Here is a 27,410-nt window from a genome sequence, read left to right as displayed (position 1 = left end):
TGCCCACCCACATGGATTCAGGATGCGAATCTGAAGAAGCATCATATTGAACTCAAAACATTAACTCTGCTTCTCTCTGCACGGACAAGTTTCTCCAGCAATTTCTGTGTTTGTTTCACATTTTCAGCGTCCACACTCCATTACTCCATTACAATGAAAGTATTTTTTCAGCCTTAGGAAACATTGAGGGATATCATTATCGAGGGCTTTAAAGTGATTAATGGATTTGATGCAAGGTAGACTTGATGAGGGTGACTTCACTAGTGGTCCAAAGGTCATAAATATTGGACAAATCTAAGAGCAGACAACTCTCCAGCCAGGGACAGGCTAGAATATGGAACTAGCTACCACAAGGAGTGGCTGAAGAGAATGTTTGATGGAAGGCTTGATAAAGAATTGAAGGAATTGATTTGGAGATGCTGGTGTTGGACTGGGGTGTAAAAGTTAAAAATCACACAACACCAGGTTAACAGACAATCAATTTTTCAACGTATAATTTCAGTTACATCACACTGCAAATTTTTGCTCTAAATTCTGTGTTACGATCGAGCCCTCCACTATCACCTGATGAAGGAGCGTCGCTCCGAAAGCTAGTGTGCTTCCAATTAAACCTGTTGTGTGATTTTTAACTTTGATGGAATCGGGTTACATTAGCACGAGGTGGGAGGAGATCCTGTGCACCGTAAAGGTTAGTATTGGATCGTTTGGCTGAATGGCCTGCTCCTGGACTATACCTTTATAATCAGCCACTGCATTGCACCCAGGTAGTAGAGAATGGACATCACGCAGCTGAAGAAGACCACAATAGGCAGGGCCTGTGGACCGAGAGAGAAAGAGTTGGAGCATCAGAATGAGAGAGAATGAGGTAACACAGTAAACCTGTCCCAGAGGTGGGAAACGCTCCCCATTGCCAGCTGCAGGGTTTGAGGGTGTGACCCACAGTGACACTACAGTACTGTGGGAGTACTACAGTGCCAGAGCTTCCTACCTCCAAGATTTTAAAATTCATTCACTGGATGAGAGTGTCACAATTAATTGCCCATCCCTAATAACCCAGGGGTCACTTAAGAGTCAATGACATTGCTGTGGGTCTGGAGTCACATGTAGGCCAGACCAGGTAAGGATGACAGTTTCCTTCCTTAAAGGACACCAGTGAACCAGATGGGTTTTTCTAACAATTGACAACAGATTGATTGCCAACATTAGACCCTTAATTCCAGATTTTCATTGAATTCAAGTTCCACTATCTCCCAATGGCATGATTCGAACCTGGGTTCTCAGAACATTACCTGGGTTTCTGGTTTAACAGCTGGTCAGTCCTCCCCATTAGAGAGAGCTGAAGACCTGTCCGACTGACATTCAGGTGCCATTGGCAAAAAGGGCAACTCAGTTCTCCCACTGTTCACCAATGGCTGCCTAGACCCACATCTTTGGTCACATAAACTCCTGCCTAACCCTGCCTTTTCATTCCCCAAGTTGGGAATCCAGCTCCAGCTCAGGAATCGTAGGCCAACCGGGTTCCTCGAGGTAGCCATGGTAACGGCAGAGGAGAGCCTTCCTTGGGCCCCCAGCATGGGTTGTGTGGTACCATTAACCACCATGTCCTCCTCAGGGACCTCTCTTTCACAGCTACATGCTGCCCCTTGGTGACACCATTCAAACAGGGTGAAAGTGAGGCCTGCAGATGCTGGAGATCAGAGTCTAGATTAGAGTGGTGCTGGAAAAGCACAGCGGGTCGGGCAGCATCCGAGGAGCAGGAAAATCAAGCACCACTGTAATCTTGACGCCATTAATTTCCTCTGTTCATTGGCAACCGTCAACTCAGTCTCCACGGCAACTGTCCCAGACCTCTCACTGACTCTGTGTCACTTGAGTGTTTTGTTTGACATCCACAGCCTCTCCATTACAAGAACTGATTTCACTTAAATCTGTCACCCTGCCTGACACCAGAGAGGAGCACTAGAAAAGATTCAGTAATATTTGGAACTGGAGACTTGGATACTTTCATGTTTAGGGTGCACCGGAGACATACAAGACCAGGCGGTATGTATCAATCATCAGTTTTGTTGATTTTTATTTCTTCTAAGACAGTCCCTCACACTGTTTATCTCTTGTTGAAACTCTTATCCATGCTAATGTTGCTTCCAGTTTGACTATTCTAGTTCTCATTCTTACTCCAAGGACTAATGCAAGGAACGAGGTATCTCCTTGGCAACCTTTGACATCCTGTGTCACCATCAACTACTTCAGGGTCAACTACACCATGGGGTCAACGTAAAGGTAACCCAGTACAAATCCGGGTACATTAATCTGACACAATAGCCTCGGTGTTGCCTCCTTCTCTGTGTTCTTTTTTATTAGCTCACGGGATGAGGGCATCATTAGTTTGGCCAGCCTTTATTGCCCAGAGGGCAAAAGGAGTCAAGTGTAGGCCAGACCAGGTAAGGATGGCAAACTTTCTTCCCTGATGGACGTTAGCGAACCGGGGTGGGGAGGGCTTTCCTGACAACCATCATAAGACTCTTAATGCCAGATTTGTCACTGAATCCAAATTCCATCATATATCCTGGTGGGATATGAAGCCAGGTTTCCAGAACATCAGCTGGTCTTGGATTGATAGGGGAGCGATTACACCACTGGGCCATCTGCCTTCCCCTGTGGGGAACTTGCTGTTGATTGGGGGCATTTAATAAGGAACGGGGGTAGGGAACTCTGGGGGCCTGTGACTCTCTTACTTCTGCCCAGGTTACAGCCAGAGGGAACACCCATGGATGACTAATTAATGCCCCCTTAAGGGTCCCACCCATCCACTATTGACATCAATCCAGGGGGTAGCTATGGGCAGTGTTGGCGGGGGCAGGTTCTGACCATGCAGGGGGCAAATGAGAAGCAAATCCCAGTGCATTTGCCTGTGGCTCCCCCCCTCCCCCTTCCACACACCCCACACTCCTGCCCCTCCCCCAGGGTGTCCCACAGTGTCTGACCGTGAGATTGGGCATTGGGAGAGGGGCGGTCCACTGAGAAGCACCCCTTGCCCTTGGTGGACTGGCCCCACCGAATGAACCAGCAACCCCTCTGCCTCTCCCCCCACCAACCCCAAAACCCTGCCAGCCTTACACCCACTCACCATCCAAGGTGGGTGCAGTACCAGCAGGAGCCACCGCCTGCCGGGTGGCGCTGTCATTCAACAGCCCTCTGATTGGCCAACAGCCTTGATAGCCTGAGACACCCCCTGATACCACCACCCTCCTCCCCCCCCCACCTCCCAACACCCCCAGGGTCTTAGATTTTCAACATCTGCCATTTTATAATTTGGTTGATATTAATTTAGTATCTCTAACATACTTTTTGCTTAAGTGAGCATCCTACCCTGTTTGTTTCTGATGGGCTCCATTCTATCCTTCAAGAATCTTTGACTATTAACGTGTTTGAAGAACATTTTCCAATTTGTTTTAAGCACAGCCTGCCTTCCTTTCCTCATGGCTCCTCATAGCCTTCCTTATTCCAGCCTTAGCCTCTCTCTTTCACTCGAGATACTCTTTCTGATTTCTTACGCTATCTTGTAGCCGTAAAGCTAGTCTCAGTGACCAGGAAAATGAAATTGTCATCAATTGCTGTTGAAAATCCCATCTGGTTCACTAAAGTCCCTTTAGGAAAGGAAATCTGCCATCCTTACCTGGTCTGAGCTTAAAAATGTGTTGCTGGAAAAGCGCAGCAGGTCAGGCAGCATCAAAGGACTCTTAAAAAAGGACTTTTAAGCTCTGACCTCTGGCATCTGCAGTCCTCACTTTATCCTTACCTGGTCTGGCCTACAATGTGACTACGGACCACTGCAATGTGGTTGATTCTTAACTGCCCTCTGAAATATCTGAGCAAACCACCCAGTTTAAGGGCAATTAGGGTGCACACCAAACTCTGGCCTTCCCACCTATCCACTCCTCCCTCCACTCTGACCTATCCACTCCTCCCTCCACTCTGACCTATCACCTTCACCCCCACCTTCATCTACCTATCACATGCCCAGTTACCTTCCCCCCCCCACAGCCCCACCCCTTCCCACTTTATCTCTCAGCCCCCTTGGGCCCCAAGCCTCATTCCTGATGAAGTGCTTATGCCCGAAACGTGGATTCTCCTGCTCCTCAGATGCTGCCTGACCAGCTGCGCTTTTCCAGCACCACCCTCTCGACTCGGATCTCCAGCATCTGCAGTCCTCATTTTCTCCCTGCTAATGACACTCACACCTCAGGGAAGAAACACAATTAACTGGAATTATTGCTGGATTAAACAAATTCCTAAACATGTGTCAGCGCATCAGAAAAACGTTGCTTTCTGCCAACATCACCTGCTGCCTGTGCACAACATGTCCTCAGCCTCTGATGGCTGGTCATTTGAACACAGAGTCCTGCTCAATCCCACATGTCTGCCCTCAGCATGTTGCAGTGTTCCAGTGAATCCCAGCACCAACTGGAGGAACAATACCTCATCTCCAGACTAGGTGCTTTACAACCTTCTGAACGTTGACTCAACCAACGTTGTCTATCTTATACGTTGCAGACAAGGATGCCCGGAGGCATGGTACATTGGGGAAACTGAGCAAAGGCTACGACAACGGATGAATGGGCACCGCACAACAATCAACAGACAGGAGGGTTCCATCCCAGTTGGGGAACACTTCAGTAGTCCAGGATATTCGACATCAGATCTTTGGGTGACCATCTTCCAAGGCGGACTTCAGGACAGGTAGCAGTGAAAAGTGGCCGAGCAGAGGCTGATGGCAAGTTCCATACCCATAGGGAGGGCCTCAACCAGGACCTTGGGTTCATGTCACACTACAGGTGACCACCATTGCACTATACACACACACAGACACTCCTACACACACACACACACACATACACTCTCACACACACACTCCTTTACGCACATACATTTACCTGCACATCCACCAATATCATTTATTGTATCCGTTGCTCCCGATGCGGTCTCCTCTACATTGGGGAGACTGGGCGCCTCCTAGCAGAGCGCTTTAGGGAACATCTCCGGGACACCCGCACCAATCAACCACACCGCCCCGTGACTCAACATTTCAACTCCCCCTCCCACTCTGCCGAGGACATGGAGGTCCTGGGGCTCCTTCACCGCTGCTCCCTCACCACCAGACGCCTGGAGGAAGAACGCCTCATCTTCCGCCTCGGAATACTTCAACCCCAGGGCATCAATGTGGACTTCAACAGTTTCCTCATTTCCCCTTCCCCCACCTCACTCCACTTCCAAACTTCCAGCTCAGCACTGTCTCCACCTATCCACTCCACCCTCCCCTCCCTGACCTATCACCTTCAACCCCTCCCCCACTCACCCATTGTACTCTATGCTACTTTCTCCCCACCCCCACCCTCCTCCAGCTTATCTCTCTACCCTTCAGGCTCTCTGCCTGTATTCCTGATGAAGGGCTTTTGCCTGAAACGTTGATTTTACTGCTCCTCGGATGCTGCTTGAACTGCTGTGCTCTTCCAGCACCACTAATCCAGAATCTGTTTCCAGCATCTGCAGTCATTGTTTTTACCTATACACACATACACACATATACACAGACGCACGCACAGACACTCACACACACCCTTACAGACACACACACTCCCACACTCACACATGCACTCCCTCATTCTGTACTCACTACACACACACATACACTTTCTCACACTCACAACCCCCACCCCAGACAGACAGACAGACACACACACAGACAGACAAAGACCCACATGCACACATATATTTTGTGGGGTGAATTTGTACTTGCAGAGTTACATTGCACTTTGCTCAAAAACTGCATGAATTCATGTAAAACTCTGTTATCTCACTTTTTAGATTAGAATCAATCTAAACATCAGGCCATAGACAGAGAACACAGGGGGCTAACACCTTCAACATATTGTCTAGCTATCACCATTGTTAACAGCTAACCTAAGAATGCAACATTTAAAAAAAAAGGGTTTTGTGATTTACACATGAAAGAAGTGAAACTATCACTGTATTCTAACAGATGAAAGGCTTAACAGACAATCAATTTCTCAATGTCTAATTTCAGTTACATCACACTGTAAATTTGTGCTATAAATTCTGTGTTAGGATTGAGCCCTCCACTACCACCTGATGAAGGAGTGTCACTCTGAAAGCTAGTGTGCTTCCAATTAAACCTGTTGGACTATAACCTGGTGTTGTGTGACTTTTAATTCTGAATTTAAGACTGAGTTCAACAGCTTCAAATTGGGAACCCATTCCCATTCCTTCCTTTTCTTTTAGCTTTACATTCGCTGCCACCATGTCCTCTCTCCCCTTCCCCCAATCCAGAGGGACTGTTTGTTCTTTCCATTTTGGCAGTTGGACACACCATTGTTCTACCTTTCTCACATTCGAATACTGAATCTGAACTCTCAACATCCTTTCTCCTCCACCCTCTCACCCTCACTATTTCATAAATGCCATTCCCCCTAATGTCAGTTCTAATGAAGAGTCATCTAGACTCAAAACATTAGCTTGCTCTCTCTCCCTGGATGCTGCCTGACCTACTGTGATCTCCAGCGTTTGTTGCTTTCCAGTCAGATTCCAGCATCTGCAGTAATTTGCTCCTATCACCAATATTAGCATTTTCACTGTGACTAATGTTTGAACAGGCTCCAAAAAAATATAAGAATTGATAAAGAAGGAAAGGCTGACCTGAAATGCAAAAAGACCATTGATGAGATCATCTCCAAACAGAAAGCTGGACCCAGCTTTTGTGTAGTTCAAAAAGACCTGCAAGAGAAAAGAGACAAGGTTCGGGACATCACACACGACTGCAACATTACTTTGATGCTGTTTGAGTTTTTATTAAAATCAGTGATTGAGTGGAATGGACTAACGTCACTCGGGTGAGAATTAAATCCAAGACAATTCAGTCTCTGCACTCGGTCGCCTCATCGCCTCTCAAACCACCCGACCAACTAATACATTGGCAGCAACTCCCACCACCTTCTTTAGTCAGTTGAAGAGTGCAAGCCTAGGATTTAGATCAGGGCTGAAATGGGGTCAAGATGAAGTGTATACCCGAGAAACTAGTGTGTGTACACAAGAAACTAGTGGACACTCCAAAAACTAGTGTGTACCCCAAAGACTAGACCACAGTGCACCCCAGAGATCAGTGTGAGCCCCATTCCTGTGTGTATACCCGGGGACCAGTGTGTACTCAGGCCAGTGTGTGCCCCAGACCTGTGTATACCCAGGGACCAGTGTGTACTCAGACCAGTGTGTGTCCCAGACCTGTGTATACCCGGGGACCAGTGTGTGTCCCAGACCTGTATATACCCGGAGACCTGTGTGTGCCCCAGACCTGTATATACCCGGAGACCAGTGTGTGCCCCAGACCTGTGTATACCCGGGGACCAGTGTGTGCCCCAGACCTGTATATACCCGGAGACCAGTGTGTGCCCCAGACCTGTGTATACCCGGGGACCAGTGTGTGTCCCAGACCTGTGTATACCCGGAGACCTGTGTGTGTCCCAGACCTGTATATACCCGGAGACCAGTGTGTGCCCCAGACCTGTGTATACCCGGGGACCAGTGTGTGCCCCAGACCTGTGTATACCCGGGGACCAGTGTGTGTCCCAGACCTGTATATACCCGGAGACCAGTGTGTGCCCCAGACCTGTGTATACCCGGGGACCAGTGTGTACTCAGACCAGTGTATGTCCCAGACCTGTGTATACCCAGGGACCAGTGTGTACTCAGGCCAGTGTATGTCCCAGACCTGTGTGTACCCAGGGACCAGTGTGTACTCAGACCAGTGTTTGTCCCAGACCTGTGTAAACCCGGGGACCAGTGTGTACTCAGGCCAGTGTGTCCCAGACCTGTGTAAACCCAGGGACCAGTGTGTACTCAGACCAGCGTGTGCCCCAGACCAGTGTATACCCAGGGACCAGTGTGTACCCAGGCTAGTGTGTGCCCCAGACCTGTATATACCCGGAGACCAGTGTGTGCCCCAGACCCGTGTATACCCGGGGACCAGTGTGTGCCCCAGACCTGTGTATACCCGGGGACCAGTGTGTGCCCCAGACCCGTGTATACCCGGAGACCAGTGTGTGCCCCAGACCCGTGTATACCCGGGGACCAGTGTGTGCCCCAGACCTGTGTATACCCGGGGACCAGTGTGTGCCCCAGACCTGTATATACCCGGAGACCAGTGTGTGCCCCAGACCTGTGTATACCCGGGGACCAGTGTGTACTCACACCAGCGTGTGTCCCAGACCTGTATATACCCGGAGACCAGTGTGTACTCGGACCAGCGTGTGCCCCAGACCTGTGTATACCCAGGGACCAGTGTGTACTCGGACCAGTGTATGTCCCAGACCTGTGTATACCCGGGGACCAGTGTGTGTCCCAGACCTGTGTATACCCAGGGACCAGTGTGTACTCAGACCAGCGTGTGCCCCAGACCTGTGTATACCCAGGGACCAGTGTGTACCCAGGCTAGTGTGTGCCCCAGACCTGTGTATACCCAGGGCCCAGTGTGTATTTGGACCAATGTGTGCCCCAGGCCTGTGTATACCCAGGGCCCAGTGTGTACTCAGACCAGTGTGTGTCCCAGACCTGTGTGTACCCAGGGACCAGTGTGTGTCCCAGACCTGTGAATACCCAGGGACCAGTGTGTACTCAGACCAGCGTGTGTCCCAGACCTGTGTATACTCAGGGACCAGTTGTACTCAGACCAGTGTGCGTCCCAGACCTGTGTATACCTGGGGCCGAGTGTGTACGCAGACCAGTGTGTGTCCCAGACCTGTGTATACCTGGGGCCGAGTGTGTACGCAGACCAATGTGTGTCCCAGAACTGTGTATACCCGGGGACCAGTGTGTACTCAGGCCAATGTTTGTCCCAGACCTGTGTATACCCAGGGACCATTGTAAACTCAGACCAGTATGTGCCCCAGACCCGTGTATACCCGGGGACCAGTGTGTGTCCCAGACCTGTGTATACTCGCGGACCAGTGTGTACTCAGACCAGTGTGTGTCCCAGCCCTGTGTGTACCCAGGGACCAGTGTGTGTCCCAGACCTGTGTATACCCGGGGACCAGTGTGTGTCCCAGACCTGTGTATACTCGCGGACCAGTGTGTACTCAGACCAGTGTGTGTCCCAGCCCTGTGTGTACCCAGGGACCAGTGTGTACTCAGGCCAGTGTGTGCCCCAGACCTGTGTATACCCAGGGACCAGTGTGTACTCAGGCCAGTGTGTGTCCCAGCCCTGTGTGTACCCAGGGACCAGTGTGTACTCAGACCAGTGTGTGTCCCAGCCCTGTGTATACCCAGGGACCAGTGTGTACTCAGACCAGTGTGTGTCCCAGACCTGTGTATACCCAGGGACCAGTGTGTACTCAGACCAGTGTGTGTCCCAGACCTGTGTATACCCGGGGACCAGTGTGTACTCGGATCAGTGTGTGCCCCAGACCTGTGTATACCCGGGGACCAGTATGTGTCCCAGACCTGTATATACCCGGAGACCAGTGTGTGCCCCAGACCTGTGTATACCCAGGGCCCAGTGTGTGTCCCAGACCTGTATATACCCGGAGACCAGTGTGTGCCCCAGACCTGTGTATACCCAGGTTCCAGTGTGTGTCCCAGACCTGTGTATACCCAGGGACCAGTGTGTACTCAGACCAATGTGTGCCCCAGACCTGTGTGTACCCAGGGCCCAGTGTGTACTCAGGCCAGTGTATGTCCCAGACCTGTGTATACCCGGGGACCAGTGTATACTCAGGTCAGTGTGTGCCCCAGACCGTGTATACCCAGGGACCAGTGGGTACTCGGACCAACATGTGCCCCAGACCAGTGTATACCCAGGGACCAGCGTGTACTCAGACCAGTGTATACCCAGGGACCAGTGTGTACTCAGACCAGTGTGTACTCAGCCCTGTGTATACCCAGGGACCAGTTGCGTATTCCTGTATTGAATGTGCATTGACGATGCTGAATCATTGCAGTGTGCTGGTGAAATGCCCTGGTTTGAGGAGGAGACCAGCTCTGGGCCATGTCCGATCTGTTGCTCTTACCTGGACTTGATCACCCAGCCATTTGAAAGCCTGAAAGCCAGGTTCCGTTCTGATGATCAAGATTCCCAGAACGAATTGCAGGCCCAGTCCCACAAACAGAGTTCGACAAGATACCTGAGCAGCAGGAAGTGAGAATTAGTGACAATGAGACTCGGAGCTCCGAATATTCCTCAATATAACACACACACAGCACATCAGAGGGATCTCACTGCAGCTTAGCCTGTGTCTTTTAGTCAACTGCTCAGTATTCATAACCTGTGGGATATGTCGATGGTATTCCTTATCAGCCTGATCAAATAATCAGAGAATATCACAGCACAAAAAAACCATTCAGCCTATCATTTCAGTGCTAGCACATTGAAGAGCTTTGCAAATCAATCTAATCTCTTCTTAGAGCCTTGCAAGATTTCCTGTACATGTATTAACCAATTCCCTCTTCAAAGCGACTAGTGAATTTGAATCATAGAACCCATACAGTGTGGAAAGAGGTCATTTGGTCCATTGAGTCTACACTGACCCTCCAAAGGACATCCTACCCAGATCCACCTGCCTACCCTATCCCTCCATTTCCCATGGCCAATCCACTCAAACCTGTACATCTTTAGACTGTGGGAAGAAGCCAGAGCGCCCGGAGGAAACCCAAGCAGACACGGGGAGAATGTGCAAACTCCCCATGGCCTGATGGTGGAATCGAACTCGGGTCCCTGGTGCTGCGAGGCAGCAGTGCTAACCACTGAGCCAACGTGCCGCCTGAATTTGTTCCCATCACCTTTTCTGGAGGTGATTTCCCGACCTTTATAAACTCCAATTTAACTATACTTCACTCACCCTCTCCCCCAAGCCACTTCCAGGTCACTTTTATCAATGAGCTTCAATCTATTCTGGCTTTACCCACCCTCCTGCCAGTGAGAACAGATTTTCCTTATTCTCTCCATCAAATAGATTCATAGAGTCCTACAGCACAGAGACAGGCCCTTTGGCCCAAACGAGTCCATGCTGAGCAAAATGTCCAACCACGCTAACCTTTGCACTTGGCCTATATCCTTTTAATCTTTTCCTATTCATATATTTGTCCAAGTGCCTTTTAAATGTTGTTAATGTACCCACCACAACCACTTCCCCTGGCAGCTCACTCCATATGTGTACCACCCTTTGTGCAAAAAAGTTGCCCCTCATGCTCCCTTTTATTCTTTCCCCTCGAACCTTAAACTGATGCCCTCTAGTCCTCGATTCCCCAACTCTGGGAAAAAGATTGAGCGTATTCACCCTATCCATGCCTCTCATGATCTTCTTCACTTCTATAAGGTTCCCCCCTCAGTCTCCTATGCTGTAAAGGAAGATGTCCTAGCTTGTCCAACCTCTCCCTATAACTCAGACCCTTGAATCCAGGCAACAGAGTCAAAGAGTGTGTTGCAGGAAAAGCACAGCAGGTCAGGCAGCATCTGAGGAGCAGGAAAATCAATGTTTTGGGCATAAGCCCTTTAGCAGGAATGCCCAGGCAATATCCTTGTAAATTTCTTCTGCACCCTTTCCAGTTTAACAATGTCATTCCTATCAACTCCCAACCTCCATCTTCCCTCCCCCATCTCCCACCTCCTCCCATCTCCCACGAGAGGCTCTGGTTGATTGGGGCAGGGTTTGGTGGGACACTATAGGGATAAGTTGACTCACTGCCTGATGTTTCTTGGAGAAGATGAAGAGTATGATGATGAGCATGCACATCCCTCCAAAGGAGATTAACTGCTCGGGCCTCTTCGCAGTGTCAACAGCCAACCAGGTGATGAGACCCACCAAAGCCAACACGCTAATTATCCTGATGGAAACCAACAAGAGGAAACAATTTGCTCATTTCTTTATTTAAACGTATTTTGTTAAGATTGAGGTGAAATATTGTAAGAATATTAAAATATTATAGAGAGCACGGGAGCTCACGGTGAGGTCATGTGGTGCACACAAGATTATTGTGAAAATATTCAAACAGAGACCCTACTTGACTCCTCCCCTGGATAGTGAACATCTCAAGACTCCATTGAAAGAATGGACAGGGACATTGTGAACCAATGGTCTTGCATGTGTTAGTGTTAGGTCAATGACATCATTAAGGGTAAATGAGTGTCATTAAAGTTCTTTCAGGAAGGACATCTGCCATTCTTACACACAATCTGGCAGACATGTGACTCCCTGCCCACAGTAAGGTGGCTGACTCTGACGGGCTTAGGCAGCCCCTTAGTGTATCTGACAGCTCCAAATTCCAATAAACACACACACGCACGTATGCGCGCACACACACACACACACACACACACACAGAAACAGAGACACACGTACGCAGACACACACATACACACACACAGACACACACACACGCACGTGTGCACACACACACACACACAGAAACAGAGACACACACACACACACACAGAAACAGAGACACATGCACGCACACGCACACACACACACACACACAGAAACAGACACACACACACACACATAGAAACAGAGACACATGCACACAGAGACACATGCACGCAGACACACACACATAGAAACAGAGACACATGCACACAGAGACACATGCACGCAGACACACACACAGAGAAACAGAGGCACATGCACGCATATGCACACACACACACACACAGAAACAAAGACACACACATACACACACACACACACAGAAACAGAGACACATGCACGCACACGCACACACACACAGAGAAACAGAGACACATGCACGCACACACACACACACACACACAGAAACAGAGACACATGCATGCAGACACACACACACACAGAAACAGAGACACATGCATGCTGACACACACACACACACAGAAACAGAGACACATGCATGCTGACACACACACACACACAGAAACAGAGACACATGCATGCTGACACACACACACACACACACACACACACACACACACAGAAACAGAGACACATGCATGCTGACATACACACACACACACACACACACACAGAAACAGAGACACACGTACGCAGACACACACACATACACGCACACAAAAACACACACTCACACACACACACACACACACACACACACACATGCACACACACACCCCTGTCAACCCTACAAAATCCTCCTTACTAACATCTGGGGGCTAGTGTCAACAACTGTCTCCCAAGCAAGACAAGCAACAGCCAATTGATATGGTCATTCTCACTGGAGGCAAGTAAAAATAAAAGGGTAGGTTTTAAAGAAGGGTTTAGCGTTGAGCTTATATCAAAAGGGGACCTCTACAATTTGAGCAGTCTTGTAGGGACCCCCCTTGGAGGGTATTCCACACTCCAGGAGGGTTTTCCTGAGCAGCTTGTTCCTGCACTTCCTTCATCCTCTTCGATAGTTCGGACATGCCTCGACATTCCAACGGTCATCGAGAAGGTGCAGAAACGCCTCGTGGAGACCGGAGTCTAACGGAGTCTTCCCATTTACCATCCAGGATTTGGAGTGAAGGAACCGAGTGTGCAGCAGTCCTGAGCAATGGGAGATTCAGGTCAGAGTTTCAGGTTTGCCTGTATTTTCTGAGAGTTGAGGAGTCTGTGTTTCTTCATTATTTGAAGAGTTAGGATGGGGGGGGGGAGGGGAGGGGGGGGAGGTGGCTTCTAATTAAGCTTTGATTATACTTCAGGCCCATGCCCCTGATGTTTGGCTACCCCATGGATGGGCAATTTGGGGGATTTCTTTGTGGCTTTGGCAAAGGTGGTCAGTGGGAGAAGGGGAGAACATTAGTCCTGCCCGCCTATCTCTATTCCACATCGGGGGTGGGTGGGGGGGGGGGGGGGTGGTGACCACAGACAGTGGGCTGCCCCCTGTCGTTCTTTATGACAGGTGGCTACTGCAGGGGGGGATGGGCAAATCAAATTGTCACCCCCAGATTCACACCTTAACTTAATTTGTCATGTTTCTGTTGGTAATCCGTTTTCCTGATGATGTTCCCCTTTAAAGGGCGCGTTGATTTTTTTATTGTTTAGTTGGTTAATTTGGTTCCTCTCAACAGTATTAAAGGACGGGACGGTGTAGTCAGGAGGTCTGTCGGATTGTCGAGATGTGAATAAACATCTCCGTCCGGGAAAATCCCTGTGCCTTTGCTTCCATTTCACCAATTGGCTTGGGACCAATTGTCAGCCAGCATTGCACCCGACATCTTCCTGGAGAAACAGATTGATCCATTAGCAATGAAATCCACCCGGACATCTCCAGGGATCACAGACATTGGGAGCAGGAGGAGGCCATTTTAGACCCTCTAACCTACTCCACCATTCGATGTGATCATGGCTGATCCTCGACCTCAGTGCCATTTTCCTGTGTTTTCCCCAAACACCTTGGTGGCCTTAAACATCTACACACTCTTCAGGAATAAGTGTTTAATGCGACTGTGTTTCTTTCTGTAAAGCATCATGGGATTCAAGTTAAAAATCACACAACACCAGGTCCAATGGGTTTAATTCATCAAGTGCTCCAAAAGCTAGTGCTAAACCTATTGGATTATAGCCTGGTGTTGTGTGATTTTTAACTTTGTCCATCCCAGTCCAATACCGGCATCTCCAAATCGGGACTCAAGAGAGTTCAGTCAAGATTGCGGGGGCTCAGTGGTTAGCACTGTTGCCTCACAGCAGCAGGGACCCAGGTTCGATCCCAGCCTCGGGCGACTGTCTGTGTGGGAGTTTGCACATTCTCCCCATGTCTGCGTGGGTTTCCTCCGGGTGCTCCGGTTTCCTCCCACAGTCTGAAGGTGTGCAGGGTCAGGGTGGCCATGGGACATTGTCCCATAGTGCCCAGGGACGTGCAGGCGGGTTGAATCAGCCAGGGGAAATGAAGGGTTGTGGGGCGATGCTCTTTGGAGGATCAATGCAGACTTGATAGGCCGAAAGGCCTCATTCTGCAGTGTAGGGATTCTATGACTCTCTGAAGTTAAGAAACACAAAGCTTCCAGACGTCTGAAAGGAAACAGCTTACCATTTAAACCATCTGGAGTGTTGCTTGAGCCACGAACTCACGGGTGAGAAGAAATGGACAATTCTTTTTCCCAGAAATCTCTTGATGAGGTCATAAACCACAAAGAAAGCAACGACACAGGTCATGACCAAGAGGGCAATGGCTCGATGAAAGTTGAGTATGCAGGCGGTGATGAGGAATGCTAGAAAGCCTGGGTTAGGGGAGTAACAGAGCAAAGTATTCATTGATTTTCTTTTAATTAATTGATTAAATTAATTCATGCTTCTTCTAGTTTTGTGGATCATTAAGGTCTGCGCTTTGTCAGATATCGGAGCCCATTTGAAACCTGGATTGGCATGAAGTTCCAGAGCTCTGACTGAGCCAAATTGCTCCCAAACGTTTTGATTGGATTTGATTTATTATTGTCGCATGTACCGAGATACAGTGAAAATTATTGTTTTGCACACTAACCAGATAATTCATTCCTTACATAACTACGCCAGGGTAATAGAACAGAATGCAGACTATAGTATTACAGCTACAGAGAAGGTGCAGAGAAAGATCAACTCTCAAAAAGAGAGGTCCGTTCATTAGTCTGATAACAGCAGGGAATCAGCTGTTCTTGAATATGTTGGTACGTGTTTTCAAACTTTTTATCGGCTGCCCAATGGAAGAGGGTGGAAGAGAGTATAACCGGGGTGGGAGGGGTCTTTGACAATGTTCGCTGCCTTCCTGAGGCAGTGGGAAGTGTAGATGGAGTCAGTGGGTGGAAGGTTGGTTTGTGTGATGGACTGGGCTGTGTTCATAACTCTCTGTAGTTTCTCGTGATCCTGGGCAGAGCAGTCACCATACCTCTCCACGTAACCAAGATCTCTCAGCTCTGATTCCATCTTTAAGGCCTCACCATCCTACTGCTGCCCAGAGTTGAACACGATACTCAAACTGAGGCCCTTTTTGGTGTTTGAGGCTGGTGGACAGAGCTCAGGCAGAGAGTTCGATTCCCCGCCTTGGGCGACTGTCTGTGTGGAGTTTGCACATTCTCCCCGCGTGTGCGTGGGTTTCCTCCGGGTGCTCCGGTTTCCTCCCACAGTCCGAAGATGAACAGCTTAGAGTGGATTGGCCTTGAGACATTGCCCCATAGTGTCCAGAGATGTGCAGGCTAGATGGGCGAGCCATAGGAAATACAGGGTTAGGGGGATATGGTGGGTCTGGGTGGGGTGCTGTTCGGAGGGACGGTGTGGACTCAATGGGCTAAATGGCCTGCTTCCACACTGTCGGGATTCTATGAATTTCGATGGTGAAGGCAGTTCTCAGCACAAGGAGGGTGAAAGGGGAAACTCAAGCTGCTCATGCAGGCTTTCGAGATGGAGACAGAGAGAGTGAATCTTTCCAGGGCCGGGAAGAGTGATCCACAGTCAATCTGGATTGTGGACATTTGGCCTAAGAGCCAGAGGGTCGGTGAGGAAGGAACCAAAGTATGCAGTGAGGGATTACAGCCTGGAATGCACTATCTGGAAAGATGCTGAGTCCGATCCAGCTGTTTCCCTTCAAAAGGCAAAAGGGTAAAATATTAAAGAGGGAAAGAAATAAAAACAGGATGTTGCTAAAGGAGGAAAGATTTGGCTCAAAAAGATGGTTCTTTCCATGTCCAGCAACGGCACAATGTGCTGAATGGTCTTCAGTTGTGCCATCCCATTTTAGGATACCATTGACCTGTCGTCTCAGGCTTTCTGATGGGAGTGGGGGGGGGGGGGGGGGAACGGTGTGGCTGAGGGGGTGAAAGTAAAAACCACCCAAGTTTAAGGTGCTCAATCCGCCTCACACTGACCCCCCCCCCCCTCACCGTGAGGAGGTATAAGGGAAGATGAGCTAACGTTTGATCAGAGAGGTGGGAGTGCGAAGTCGAGAGGTGCAAGGAGGGAATTCCAGACCTCAGCTAGGCCTCAGTTTTTTCAGAGTTCTCATCCTTGTTTTCAAATCCCTCTGTGGACTCGATCCCACGAAACTTGGAATCTCCTCTCGCAGAGAGGTCCAAACTCCTCGTGAGAACCTGGCCCCATTACAATCCCCGACATGATTCGTTCCACTATTGGTAGCCAGGTCCTCACCTGCATGGGGCCTGGGTTTTGGGACTCCCTCTCTACACCTTGCTACCTCGTTCTCCTCCTTGATGCCACTCCAACCTTTTTGACCAATTGAAGTCATAGAACATAGAACATAGAACAGTACAGCACAGAACAGGCCCTTCAGCCCACAATGTTGTGCCGACCATTGATCCTCATGTGAGGTAAACCTAATGTACCAACCCGCAAATTTCTGTGACCATATGCATGTCCAGCAGTCTCTTAAATATCCCCAATGATCTCACTTCCACAACTGCTGCTGGCAACGCATTCCATGCTCTCACAACTCTCTGCGTAAAGAACCTGCCTCTGATATCCCCTCTATATTTTCTGCCAAACAGCTTAAAACTATGACCCCTCGTGTTAACAATTTCTGCCCTGAGAAAAAGTTTCTGGCTATTAACTCTATCTATGCCTCTCATTATCTTGTACACCTCAATTAGGTCCCCTCTCTTCCTTCTTTTCTCCAATGAGAAAAGTCTGAGCTCAGTCAACCTCTCTTCGTAAGATAAGCCCTCCATTCCAGGCAGCATCCTGGAAAACCTCCTCTGAACCCTCTCCAAAGCATCCACATCTTTCCTATAATAGGGCGACCAGAACTGGACACGGTATTCCAAGTGCGGTCTAACCAAAGTTTTATAGAGCTGCAACAAGATCTCACGGCTCTTAAACTCAATCCCCCTGTTAATGAAAGCCAAAACACCATATGCTTTCTTAACAGGTCTAACTTGTATAATCTCTCCTCATAATGTGACCCCTGAAACCATGTATCATTCTCGTAAACCTATTCCCTCCAAGACCAATCTATCCCTTCTAAGGTGTAGTGCCCAGTTCTGCTCACAGTCCTCCCAGTGGGAGCTAACCAGGGTTTTGTATAACTGCTGTATAACATCTGTGTTCTGATACAATTCACTAGGATGATCCCTGGGATGGAGGAGTTGTATATTGAGCAAAGGCTAAAAAAAGGTTGGAACTCAACTCTGGAGTTTAGAAAAATGAGGGGTGATCTCACTGGAACATATTGAATTCTTGAAGGGCTTGACGGGGTAAATGCTGAGAGGACGTGTCCCCTCATGGGAGAGCCAAGGGTCAGAGGGCAAGAAGATCAGAATAAAGGGGAACCAGTTTAAGACCGAGATGAAGAGTAATTTATTTTCCTTTTTTTTTAAGAAAGGGGAAGCACAGTGGCACAGTGGTTAGCACTGGAGCCTCACAGCGCCAGGGATCCAGGTTTGATTCCTGCCTGTCAGTGTGGAGTTTGCACATTCTCTCCATGTCTGCGTGGGTTTCCTGCAGGTGCTCTGGTTTCCTCTGGTTTCCTCCCACAGTCCAAAGATGTGCAGGTTAGGGTGGATTGGTCGTGCTAAATTTCGCATAGTCAGGGGTGAATATGGCGATTGGGTCTGGGTGGGTTACTCTTCGGAGGGTCGGTATGGACTTGTTGGGCTGAAGGGCCTGTAAATCTAATCTAATTTATTCTCTCAGAGCGTTGTGAGTCCTTGGAACTCCTTGTCACAGAGAGTGGAGGGGGTAGAGTCCGTGCGTATATTTGTGACTGAGACAAATAAACTCTTGATCAGTTGGGGAATCAAGATTTTTGGGGAAAGGGCAGAAAAGTGGACATGAGGAATATCGGATCAGCCACTGAATGGTAGGGCAGGCTTGAGAGACCGAATTGCCCACTCCCATTCCTATTTCTAGTGGTCTTAAGAAGATGATTTCTGCTTCTCCATGGATTTCACTAGCACCTTGAGACTCTGTGGATTCTGCTAACTGGGTGTCTGGGTTGTGTCCTGTGTAGCAGATGTTAATCTATTAGACTAGACTGTTCCTACCCTGAGCCCACTGCACCCCTCTCTTATCTCAGAGTGACTATTAGCATACCGTCAGGATTCCCAACACGTTCTTATTCAGGGCAAAAGTGAGGACTGCAGATGCTGGAAACCAGAGTTTAGATTAGAGTGGTGCTGGAAAAGCACAGCAGGTCAGGCAGCATCCGAGGAGCAGGAAAATCGAAGTTTCAGGCAAAAGCTCTTCATCAGGAATAGGACACTGGTGCAGAAAATACTGATCTCTGTCACACAGCTCCCCACTGCAAATCCCCCAATCCTTACTTCTCAGGGTCTCAGTCACGTGACTGTTAATTCAGAGCTCAATCATTTCATTCACATAAGTTCTCCCATAGTTCTACAGAGGACAGTGTTTAAACCCAGAAAATATTAGGAATTAGTTACAATGAGTTTCAGTGCCTTCAAGTGTTAACTTTTACCTGCAAGGAGTATGGCCAAGATGACGTACTTGATTACAGTCAAGTGGGCTTTGTAGGCCGACTTTGCTCTCGAGGCAGACTCAGATACTTTGCTGGAAAAGACAAACATCCGTTTATTAACCCATTGTTCAGACATGATACACTGTCAAGAGCCAAACCTTCATTCTCTCTATTGAGATTCTTAAACAGATTGTTGTTGTGTGTCTGGGAATCGAGTAGAGGCACCAACAACCACCTGTGGGCAACTTGTCACTTGTGTTAGATTGAGAGGGGTCAAGTAGTTATCAGAACTCTGAGTCCAGACAGCGACCTTGTTCCATCATGACAATTCCCACGTCACACTGTGACTGAGATACAATACTCATTACAAGCTGCAGAAATATTCTTCATGTCGGAATCGATTTGTGAAAGATTGGAGAGGAAGGGAGAGAACAATTGGTGAATGAAAATGAAAATTGGGTAACTTTGCAATGATTGGGGTGAGAGTTGTTAATTTCAAAGTGTGTAAGTAATACGGTCAAAGTTGTCTGAAGCTGAAATGTGAAGTGGGAAGTTTCCAATCAGCTACCTGTTATACAGGGCGGTACGGTGGCTCAGTGGTTAGAACCGCTGCCTCACAGCACCAGGGTTCGATTCCAGCCTCGGGTGACTGTCTGTGTGGAGTTTGCACATTCTCCCCGTGTCTGTGTGGGTTTGCTCTGGTTGTCTCTACTGACCCTTTGTTAAAGCAATATCCCCTGTCTTTGCTCTATAACCTGCACAGCCTTCTGGAAGGCAAAAGTGAGGACTGGAGATCAGAGTCGAGAGGGTGCCGCTGGAAAAGCACAGCAGGTCAGGCAGCATCCGAGGAGCAGGAGAGTCGATGTTTTGGGCATAAGCCCTTCGTCAGGAATGAAGCTTATTCTTCTGGAAGGGCTGAATTGAACAGGCCGGCCCCACACTGTCAGAGAGAGCATTCCAAAACCTAACCTCTCGCTGGGGGAGAAAATGTCCTTATATAGGCATTGCTTCTCTTCATGCCCTCTTGTTCTTGACCCTCCCATCAATGGGAACAGGTCCTTCTTCCCTACTCCGTACACATTCCATGCGGATTCAAACATCTCCCCTCTCGACCTTCTCCAAGGGAACTGTCCCAACTTCTCCAAGCTATCCATGTGAATGAAACCTCACACCTCTGGGTTCATTCATCTCAATCTTTTCCGCACCCTGGCTAGCCTTGCTCATTCAGCCCTTTAAGCCTGCCCTGCCATTCAACATAATCATGGCTGCTCCTCTATAGCAACACGATATTCCCCCTTTCACCCCATGTCTCTTGATACCTTTAAAATCTAAAAATGTCAATTATTGGAAAAACCCATCATGCTCGCTACTGCCCTTTAATGAAAGAAAAGCCATCTTACCTGGTCTGGCCTATATGTGACTCCAGAACCACAGCAACATGGTTGACTCTTAAACTGCCCCTGGGGCAATTAGGGATGGGCAATAAATGCTGGGCCTAGCCATCAATTCCCTCAGTACATGAATGAATATTTTTAAAGGATCAATCTCTTTCTTGTATATTTTTAGTGACTTGACCTCCACAGACTTTTCCACAGGTTCATTACCCACTGAATGAAGAAATGTTTCCTCATCTCAGCCCTCAATGGTCTACCCCTTTATCCTGAGTCTGTGTCTCCTGGTTTGAGACTCGCCAACAAGAGAAACACCCTCCTTTTGTCTCGTGTGTTCAGCCCTGTTAGAATTTTATGTGTTTCAATTCGATATACATCACTGTCTCCCCTCCTTTCTATAACATACCACACAGTGGCCACACAGTTCTACAACATACCACGTACCGACACGGTGGCTCAGTGGTTAGGACTGCTGCCTCACAGAGCCAGGGACCCGGATTGGATTCCAGCCTCTGTGTGGAGTTTGCACGTTCTCCCTGTGTCTGCGTGATTTTCCTCCGGGTGCTCTGGTTTCCTCCCACGGTCCAGATGAAGTAAATTGGCCATGCTAAATTGACCGTAGTGTTCAGGGATGTGTAGGTTAGGTGCACTAGTCTGGCGTAAATGTAAAGTAGTCGGGGAATGGGTGTGGGTGGGCGACTCTTCGGCTGTATTCCTGATGAAGGGCTTTTGCCCGAAACATCGATTTCGCTGATCCTCGGATGCTGCCTGAACTGCTGTGCTCTTCCAGCACCACTAATCCAGAATCTGGTTTCCAGCATCTGCAGTCATTGTTCTTACCTACTCTTCAGAGGGTCGGTGTGTGGATTTGTTGAGCCGAAGGGCCTCTTTCCCCACTGTAGGAATTCTATCCTTTCCGTACAGAGGGGAATTCAAACATTACAGCGGGTATCCCTAGAATTCCACTCTCATTTCCCTCAGTAACCTGCATCATCTCATAAGTACAGGCAGAGTCTCTAAAATGCCTTCATCAATTCTAAACTCTTCCAGTTGTGTGAACCACCTCCTCATTCACAATGACCTGGGTAGCATTTTCTCTTTGTTGAAGACAGATGAAAGGCACAAATTTAAACCCTCAGTTGAGCTCCCTACTTCCATCTGTAGGTTCCCGTTTTGATCCCTGATTAGGCCCACTTTCCCTTTTTCCTATTTGATTGCCAATGAAAGACGTTTGGATTCCATTTGATGTCAGCTGTCAATGACTGCTCATCCTCTGTAGCACAGCCAATTGTAGGGTGAAGATTCATCTACTCTGTTCCTTCACACTGCCATAAGACCATGAGACACAGGAGCAGAAGTTAGGCCATTCGGCCCATCGAGTTTGCTCCATCATTCAGTCATGGCGGATAGGTTTCTCAACCCCATTTTCCCACTTTCTTTCCATAACCTTCGGCCCCCTTGGCAATCAAGAACATATCTTACTCTGTTTTAAATATACTCAATGGTCACTATCACAGGAGTGCCTCCTAATGTTCAGGAGCAAATTCTATCACCCCCAGTATCACTGCACCTCTCTATAAGCTTGCTGATTAAATTGGAAGCATGAGGTGACAGGGTTAAGATGACTGTCCGTGGAATGAAGTATTACTGGCTCTCTGTCAATGATTACAAATTTCAAATGATCACACCAATTTCCATTACACAAGGAAAGGGTACTGATTGGTTTGGCAATTTGACTCTGATTGGCTGAGGCGTAGTCATGGAGGAATCTTCAGGAACTGTATGATCCCCACCCTCCCAAGTAGTTCAAAAAAGGTGCAATTCTTGAGCAAATATTGTTTGATTGCAAGGAACAGGTTCCTGTGTACAATGAAGAGCTGCTTCTAGCAAATTTAATTGAGCCACGTTTTGAGCTGGTGACTGGTGATCTTACACGGGCCATTAGCAATACGGAGGGTTGCTCATCAAACGCTGTCTGTGAGAGAAATCACGTCCGACCTTGGACATTTTACACTGGGGGTTTGCAAACAGGATCTTCTAAAAGAACAAAGAATTGCATGGTGCAGGTTCATCTGAATGACACCAAAGCAGAAGGCATTAAATTATGCAGCGTAAGCCTGACCTGTATTCTTGGGGACTTACAAGGTTGGAGCGATGATCTGCCATTTCAAGTAATTAATCGATTTGTCAGGCTAGACATAAAAGAACTGTCCCTTCGGGGTGGGGAGTGGTGTGGTTTGGGGCCTGGACTGTAGAGTGAGATGATGCAATCTTAAGATTGGATCTGGACAGTTGAGAATGAAGTGAAAAGGTGTGTCTGAGCACCTTAAAACCCATGGGTCACAGGACACAGACTGGTGAGGCTGTGCAGAGATATGGAGCAAGAGCAGCAACTGGGGTCAAAGGGTAGATCAACCATAGTCTTGTGGAATAGATTCAGTTCGAGGGACGGAATGGCCTCCTGTCGCTATTATTCAGACCCCCCCCCCCCCCCTCCACCGGCATCAAACAGGGTAAACTGCTACGATAATTAAATAAACGACTTACCTCAGAAATTTGGAATTCCTCTTGCCTGCATGTGTTTTAGGCTTTGGGTCATCTGGACGTTTGGAAGATACATCTTCCTACAGAAGGAAGGGACATGTTGAACAAAATCTGAATGTTTTAACAATCTGACTGAAGTGGATGGAAGAATACGTGAAGGGTCAGAAGAGTACTCGCCTCCAGTTCAAACGCTGCATTCTCTCTGGCGTAATCCTGTTTCCTTTTAGAATGATTATTTTCGTCGTTCATTTTTAAGATTCTGCGCAGGGCACAAGTAAAGAAAAGAAATAATAAAGTTAAACAGCTTCCAGGTCAAAAGTGAGAGCCAGGAGCATCTAAGCAAGTGGAAAACTGATCAAACTTGGACCTCTAAACCAACAAATCAACCACGGTAGACCAAGAGTCGCAAAATCTTTTGTTTAATTCCGCCATCAGTGACTGAATTATGTCAGAAACATGATGAGGCATACAATATCTGAGGTTTTATTTATAGGGGGATAGAATATTTGAGTCAGAAGGCTACGTTGAACTGTGTAAGACACCAGTTCAGCCGCAGTTGGAGTATTATACAATTTTTTCCAATGCAAATCAATCCAGCACAGGAACAGGCCTTTCGGGCCCACTAAGCCTGTGTTGATTCTAATCCTTACTCAGACCTGCCACTTATTGCACAGGCATGGTTTCTATTCTTTTGTCCGTCCGCCGTTCATGTGTCTATGAAAATATACCTTAAGCATTGCTAATGTGCCCGCTTCCACCACCTCCACTGGCCGTGCATTCCAGGAACCCACCACCCTCGGGGTGAAAACAAAATGGTGGTGGATTGTGGTGACAGAGCAATCTTCACTGAACCCCTCCCCCCGCCCCCGCCCAGATATACGAGACAATATGTGACATTCATGATTTAAAGCAAACAAGGTCAGAAGTCAAGGGACACCAGGTTAGAGTCTGACAGGTTTATTTGAAATCACAAGCTTTCGGGGGCGCTTCACTGGGTGAAGTGAGAGTGAAGCACGCAGGTATGGAATTTATAAGCAGAGAGATCAAGAGATCATACAAATGGTGTGAGTGAGATGCTGATAGGCTGAATAATAGGTCTCTGCAGGCGATCAAAAATGTCAGATGGTGTGAGTAAAGGGTCAACAGCTGAATAGTGAGTGAAGGGATGACCTATTAATGAAGGCAGAGGGATAGTTACAAAAAATTTAAAATCTACCTGATTTTTAATCTATTGTAATTATCTCTCTGCCTCACTTAATCAGATCATAGATCATTCTTTCACTTGTTATTCCGCTGTTGACATTTTATTCAGACCTGGGTGGCACGGTGACACAGTGGTTAACACTGCTGCCTCACAGCGTCAGAGAGCCGCATTTAATTCCCGTCTCAGGCAACTGTCTACATGGAGTTTGCACATTCTCCCTGTGGGTTTCCTCCGGGTGCTCCGGTTTCCTCCCACAGTCCAAAAAATGTGCTGGTTAGGTGAATTGGCCACGCTAAATTGCCCGCAGTGTTAGGTGAAGGTGTAAAAGTAGAGGAATGGGTCTGGGTGGGTTGCTTTTCGGAGGGTCGGTATGGACTTGTTGGACCGAAGGGCCTGTTTCCACACTGTAAGTAATCTAATCTTAAAAACAATTTGATGATGTTTTGATCTCTCCACCTATAAACTCCGTGCCTGTGTGTTTCTCTCTTGCTTCACCTGATGAAGGAGCAGCGCTCTGAAAGCTTGTGATTTCAAATAAACCTTTCAGACTATAACCTGGTATCGTGTGACTTCTGATCTTGCCCACTCCAGTCCCACACTGGCTCCTCCAGATCATTTCACCAGTTATGCATTCCTTGAAGGCCTCTTAGTCCTTTCTCGTTACACAATATTATATCTAAAACAGCATATCCTCTAGTTGGTTGTTCAACATACTGTCCCAGAAAACCAACCCAAATACACCCCAGAAACTCACCCTTCAAACTTGCAGTGTTCCACTGGTTTACCCAGTCTATATGTAGATTGAAGTCACTCATGATAAATGTGTTGCCCAGGCAACATGATTCTCTTATCTCCTGATCATTACCATACCCCACATTTCTACGACAGGTTGGGGGCTTATAAGTAACTCCAGCCAATGTCTGCTGCCCCATGCTGATTTTCATCTCTCCCCAGAACAACTCCACACATTCAAACTAAAATAACAATGGACTGCAGATGCTGGAAATCAGAAAGCAAAATTGCTGGGGAAATTCATCAGGTCTGGCAGCATCTGTGGAGAGAAATCAGAGTTAAGGCCCAGTGACCCTTCTTCAGAACCTGAAGAAGATGAAGGACCCGAAACGTTGACTCTGATTTCTCTTCAAAGCTGCGACCAGACCTGATGAGTTTTTCCAGCAACTTCCTTTTTTTGTTTCAGATTCCACATATTGTTTTTCCAATCGGAAATCCTCCCTTACTAATGTACTGATTATCAGCACAAATCCACCTTCTTGACTGTCTGAGCTGTCCTTCCTAAACATCAAATTTTCCTTTCAGTTCCCAGTCCTGGTCACCCTGCAACCATGTTTCTGTAATGGCAATTAGATTATACCCATGTTCCTCCATCTGCACCTTTAGGTTATTTACCTTATTGTGAATGCTGAGTGCATTCATAAAGAGTGCTCTTAATTTTTGAACATTATTCCACTGTACAATTGCTGCTTTATTTTGCTTCTCCCATCTCATAATCTCCCTCGTCGCTATTCTGCTTCCTGTGACCAGCTTACCTCACTTCTTGTTGGGTCATCCCTCAGGTTCCCAGTTCTCCACTGAACTGGTTTAAAACCACCCCCAATGGCAGTTACCACTTTCCCTGCCAGACTATCAGCCTCAGCATGGTATCCCTTTAAGAACAGCTGATTGGGCAAATGGAGATACCTGGCAACCAATGGTGAACTCTTCCCATTCATTCTCAAACATTTCAAAGTGGCTTTTAAAAGTGTTGTGGGGATCTCATTCGCATTTGGAACCGGCCTCCTCCCCGAATCTAGTGGGTGTACCGTTTGGTGGTTTTGGGATATGATGGAAAATTACTTCGATTCATGACTTGATAACTTTGCCTTCAAGGGATGACGAAGCCCCCTTTTGCAATGTTCAGCGTCTTTACCTCTATCAGATTAAAGAATGTTTCCTCCTCCAATTTATAAACACTGCACTATCCCCTCTCACTACGGCAGTATTTAGGTGATGATTAGCTCAATTGGCTGGCTGTAACATTACCAGTGTGGGTTCAGTTCCCATCACCAGCTGGGGTTACCATGAAGGATTCTTCTTCGCAATGTCTCCCCTCGCCTGAGGGGTGGGTGACCCTCAGGTTAAACCACCACCTGTCGTCTCTCTGTCCAGTGAGAGGGCAGTGCTATGGTTTGGTAAGACAATGATGACTTTGCTACAGCAGTGTACATCAGACTGGTGTTGTGTGGGTTAACATTGTTTCATGATATTGTCTGCCAGAATGGGAGGACATCTTGCATTTCCTATTTTGGGGTGCGGCCTCGCTATGTGGGATGAAGTTGGTGGTGAGAAAGTCTATAGCCTTAAAACTTATCTTTAAACATTTTGACTAAAATGTAATGTTGAATTATAGAACACATTTGCTGCACACTAGAAAATAGACAGGCAGGGAGGCGCAGAAAAAAAGAGGGGTAATCCAAGTTATGTAGACAATAGAAACATCTGTTCTCACCAATTAATGTAGGATGCTCTAAGGCAATTAAGAACATTTGTCTTAGCATCAGTGAATCTGCGTAAACAGGACACCAAGTGATAACATTCACAACTGTTCCTTTATGGAATTAATGACAGTGTTTGATTCCACCATCATTACGCGTGGGGACACCCCTCACCATGCACGTGGCAGGGACTCATGTGACACAGCCAACGTTATCTATCTCTCATACGCTGCAGGCAAGGATGCCCTGAGGCATGGTACATTGGCAAGACCAAGCAGGGGCTATGGCAAAGGATAAATGGGCACTGCACAACAATCACCAGACAGGAGTGTTCCCTCCCAG

At 47.8% G+C, this 27,410-nt stretch overlaps 1 protein-coding gene across 1 annotated transcript in view; it reads right to left on the bottom strand.

Moving 5' to 3' along the window:
• The window catches only part of slc28a1 (solute carrier family 28 member 1), a gene marked incomplete at its 5' end in the record, with an annotated part of 71,994 nt that extends 48,542 nt beyond the window's left edge, over window positions 1–23,452 (bottom strand). The window contains 7 exons of the mRNA XM_072553153.1: window positions 735–815; window positions 6,715–6,792; window positions 10,077–10,190; window positions 11,748–11,889; window positions 15,067–15,256; window positions 19,438–19,529; window positions 23,376–23,452. Coding sequence (XP_072409254.1) covers window positions 735–815; window positions 6,715–6,792; window positions 10,077–10,190; window positions 11,748–11,889; window positions 15,067–15,256; window positions 19,438–19,529; window positions 23,376–23,452 — 774 coding nt within the window. The remainder of the gene's footprint in view (window positions 1–734; window positions 816–6,714; window positions 6,793–10,076; window positions 10,191–11,747; window positions 11,890–15,066; window positions 15,257–19,437; window positions 19,530–23,375) is intronic.
• Window positions 23,453–27,410: the final 3,958 nt, after the last annotated feature.

The sequence above is a fragment of the Chiloscyllium punctatum genome, chromosome 33, assembly GCF_047496795.1.
Source record: "Chiloscyllium punctatum isolate Juve2018m chromosome 33, sChiPun1.3, whole genome shotgun sequence".
NCBI lineage: Eukaryota > Metazoa > Chordata > Chondrichthyes > Orectolobiformes > Hemiscylliidae > Chiloscyllium > Chiloscyllium punctatum.
The sequence above is the reverse complement of the archived record's forward strand: the minus strand, read 5'-3'. Positions and strand labels throughout refer to the sequence as shown.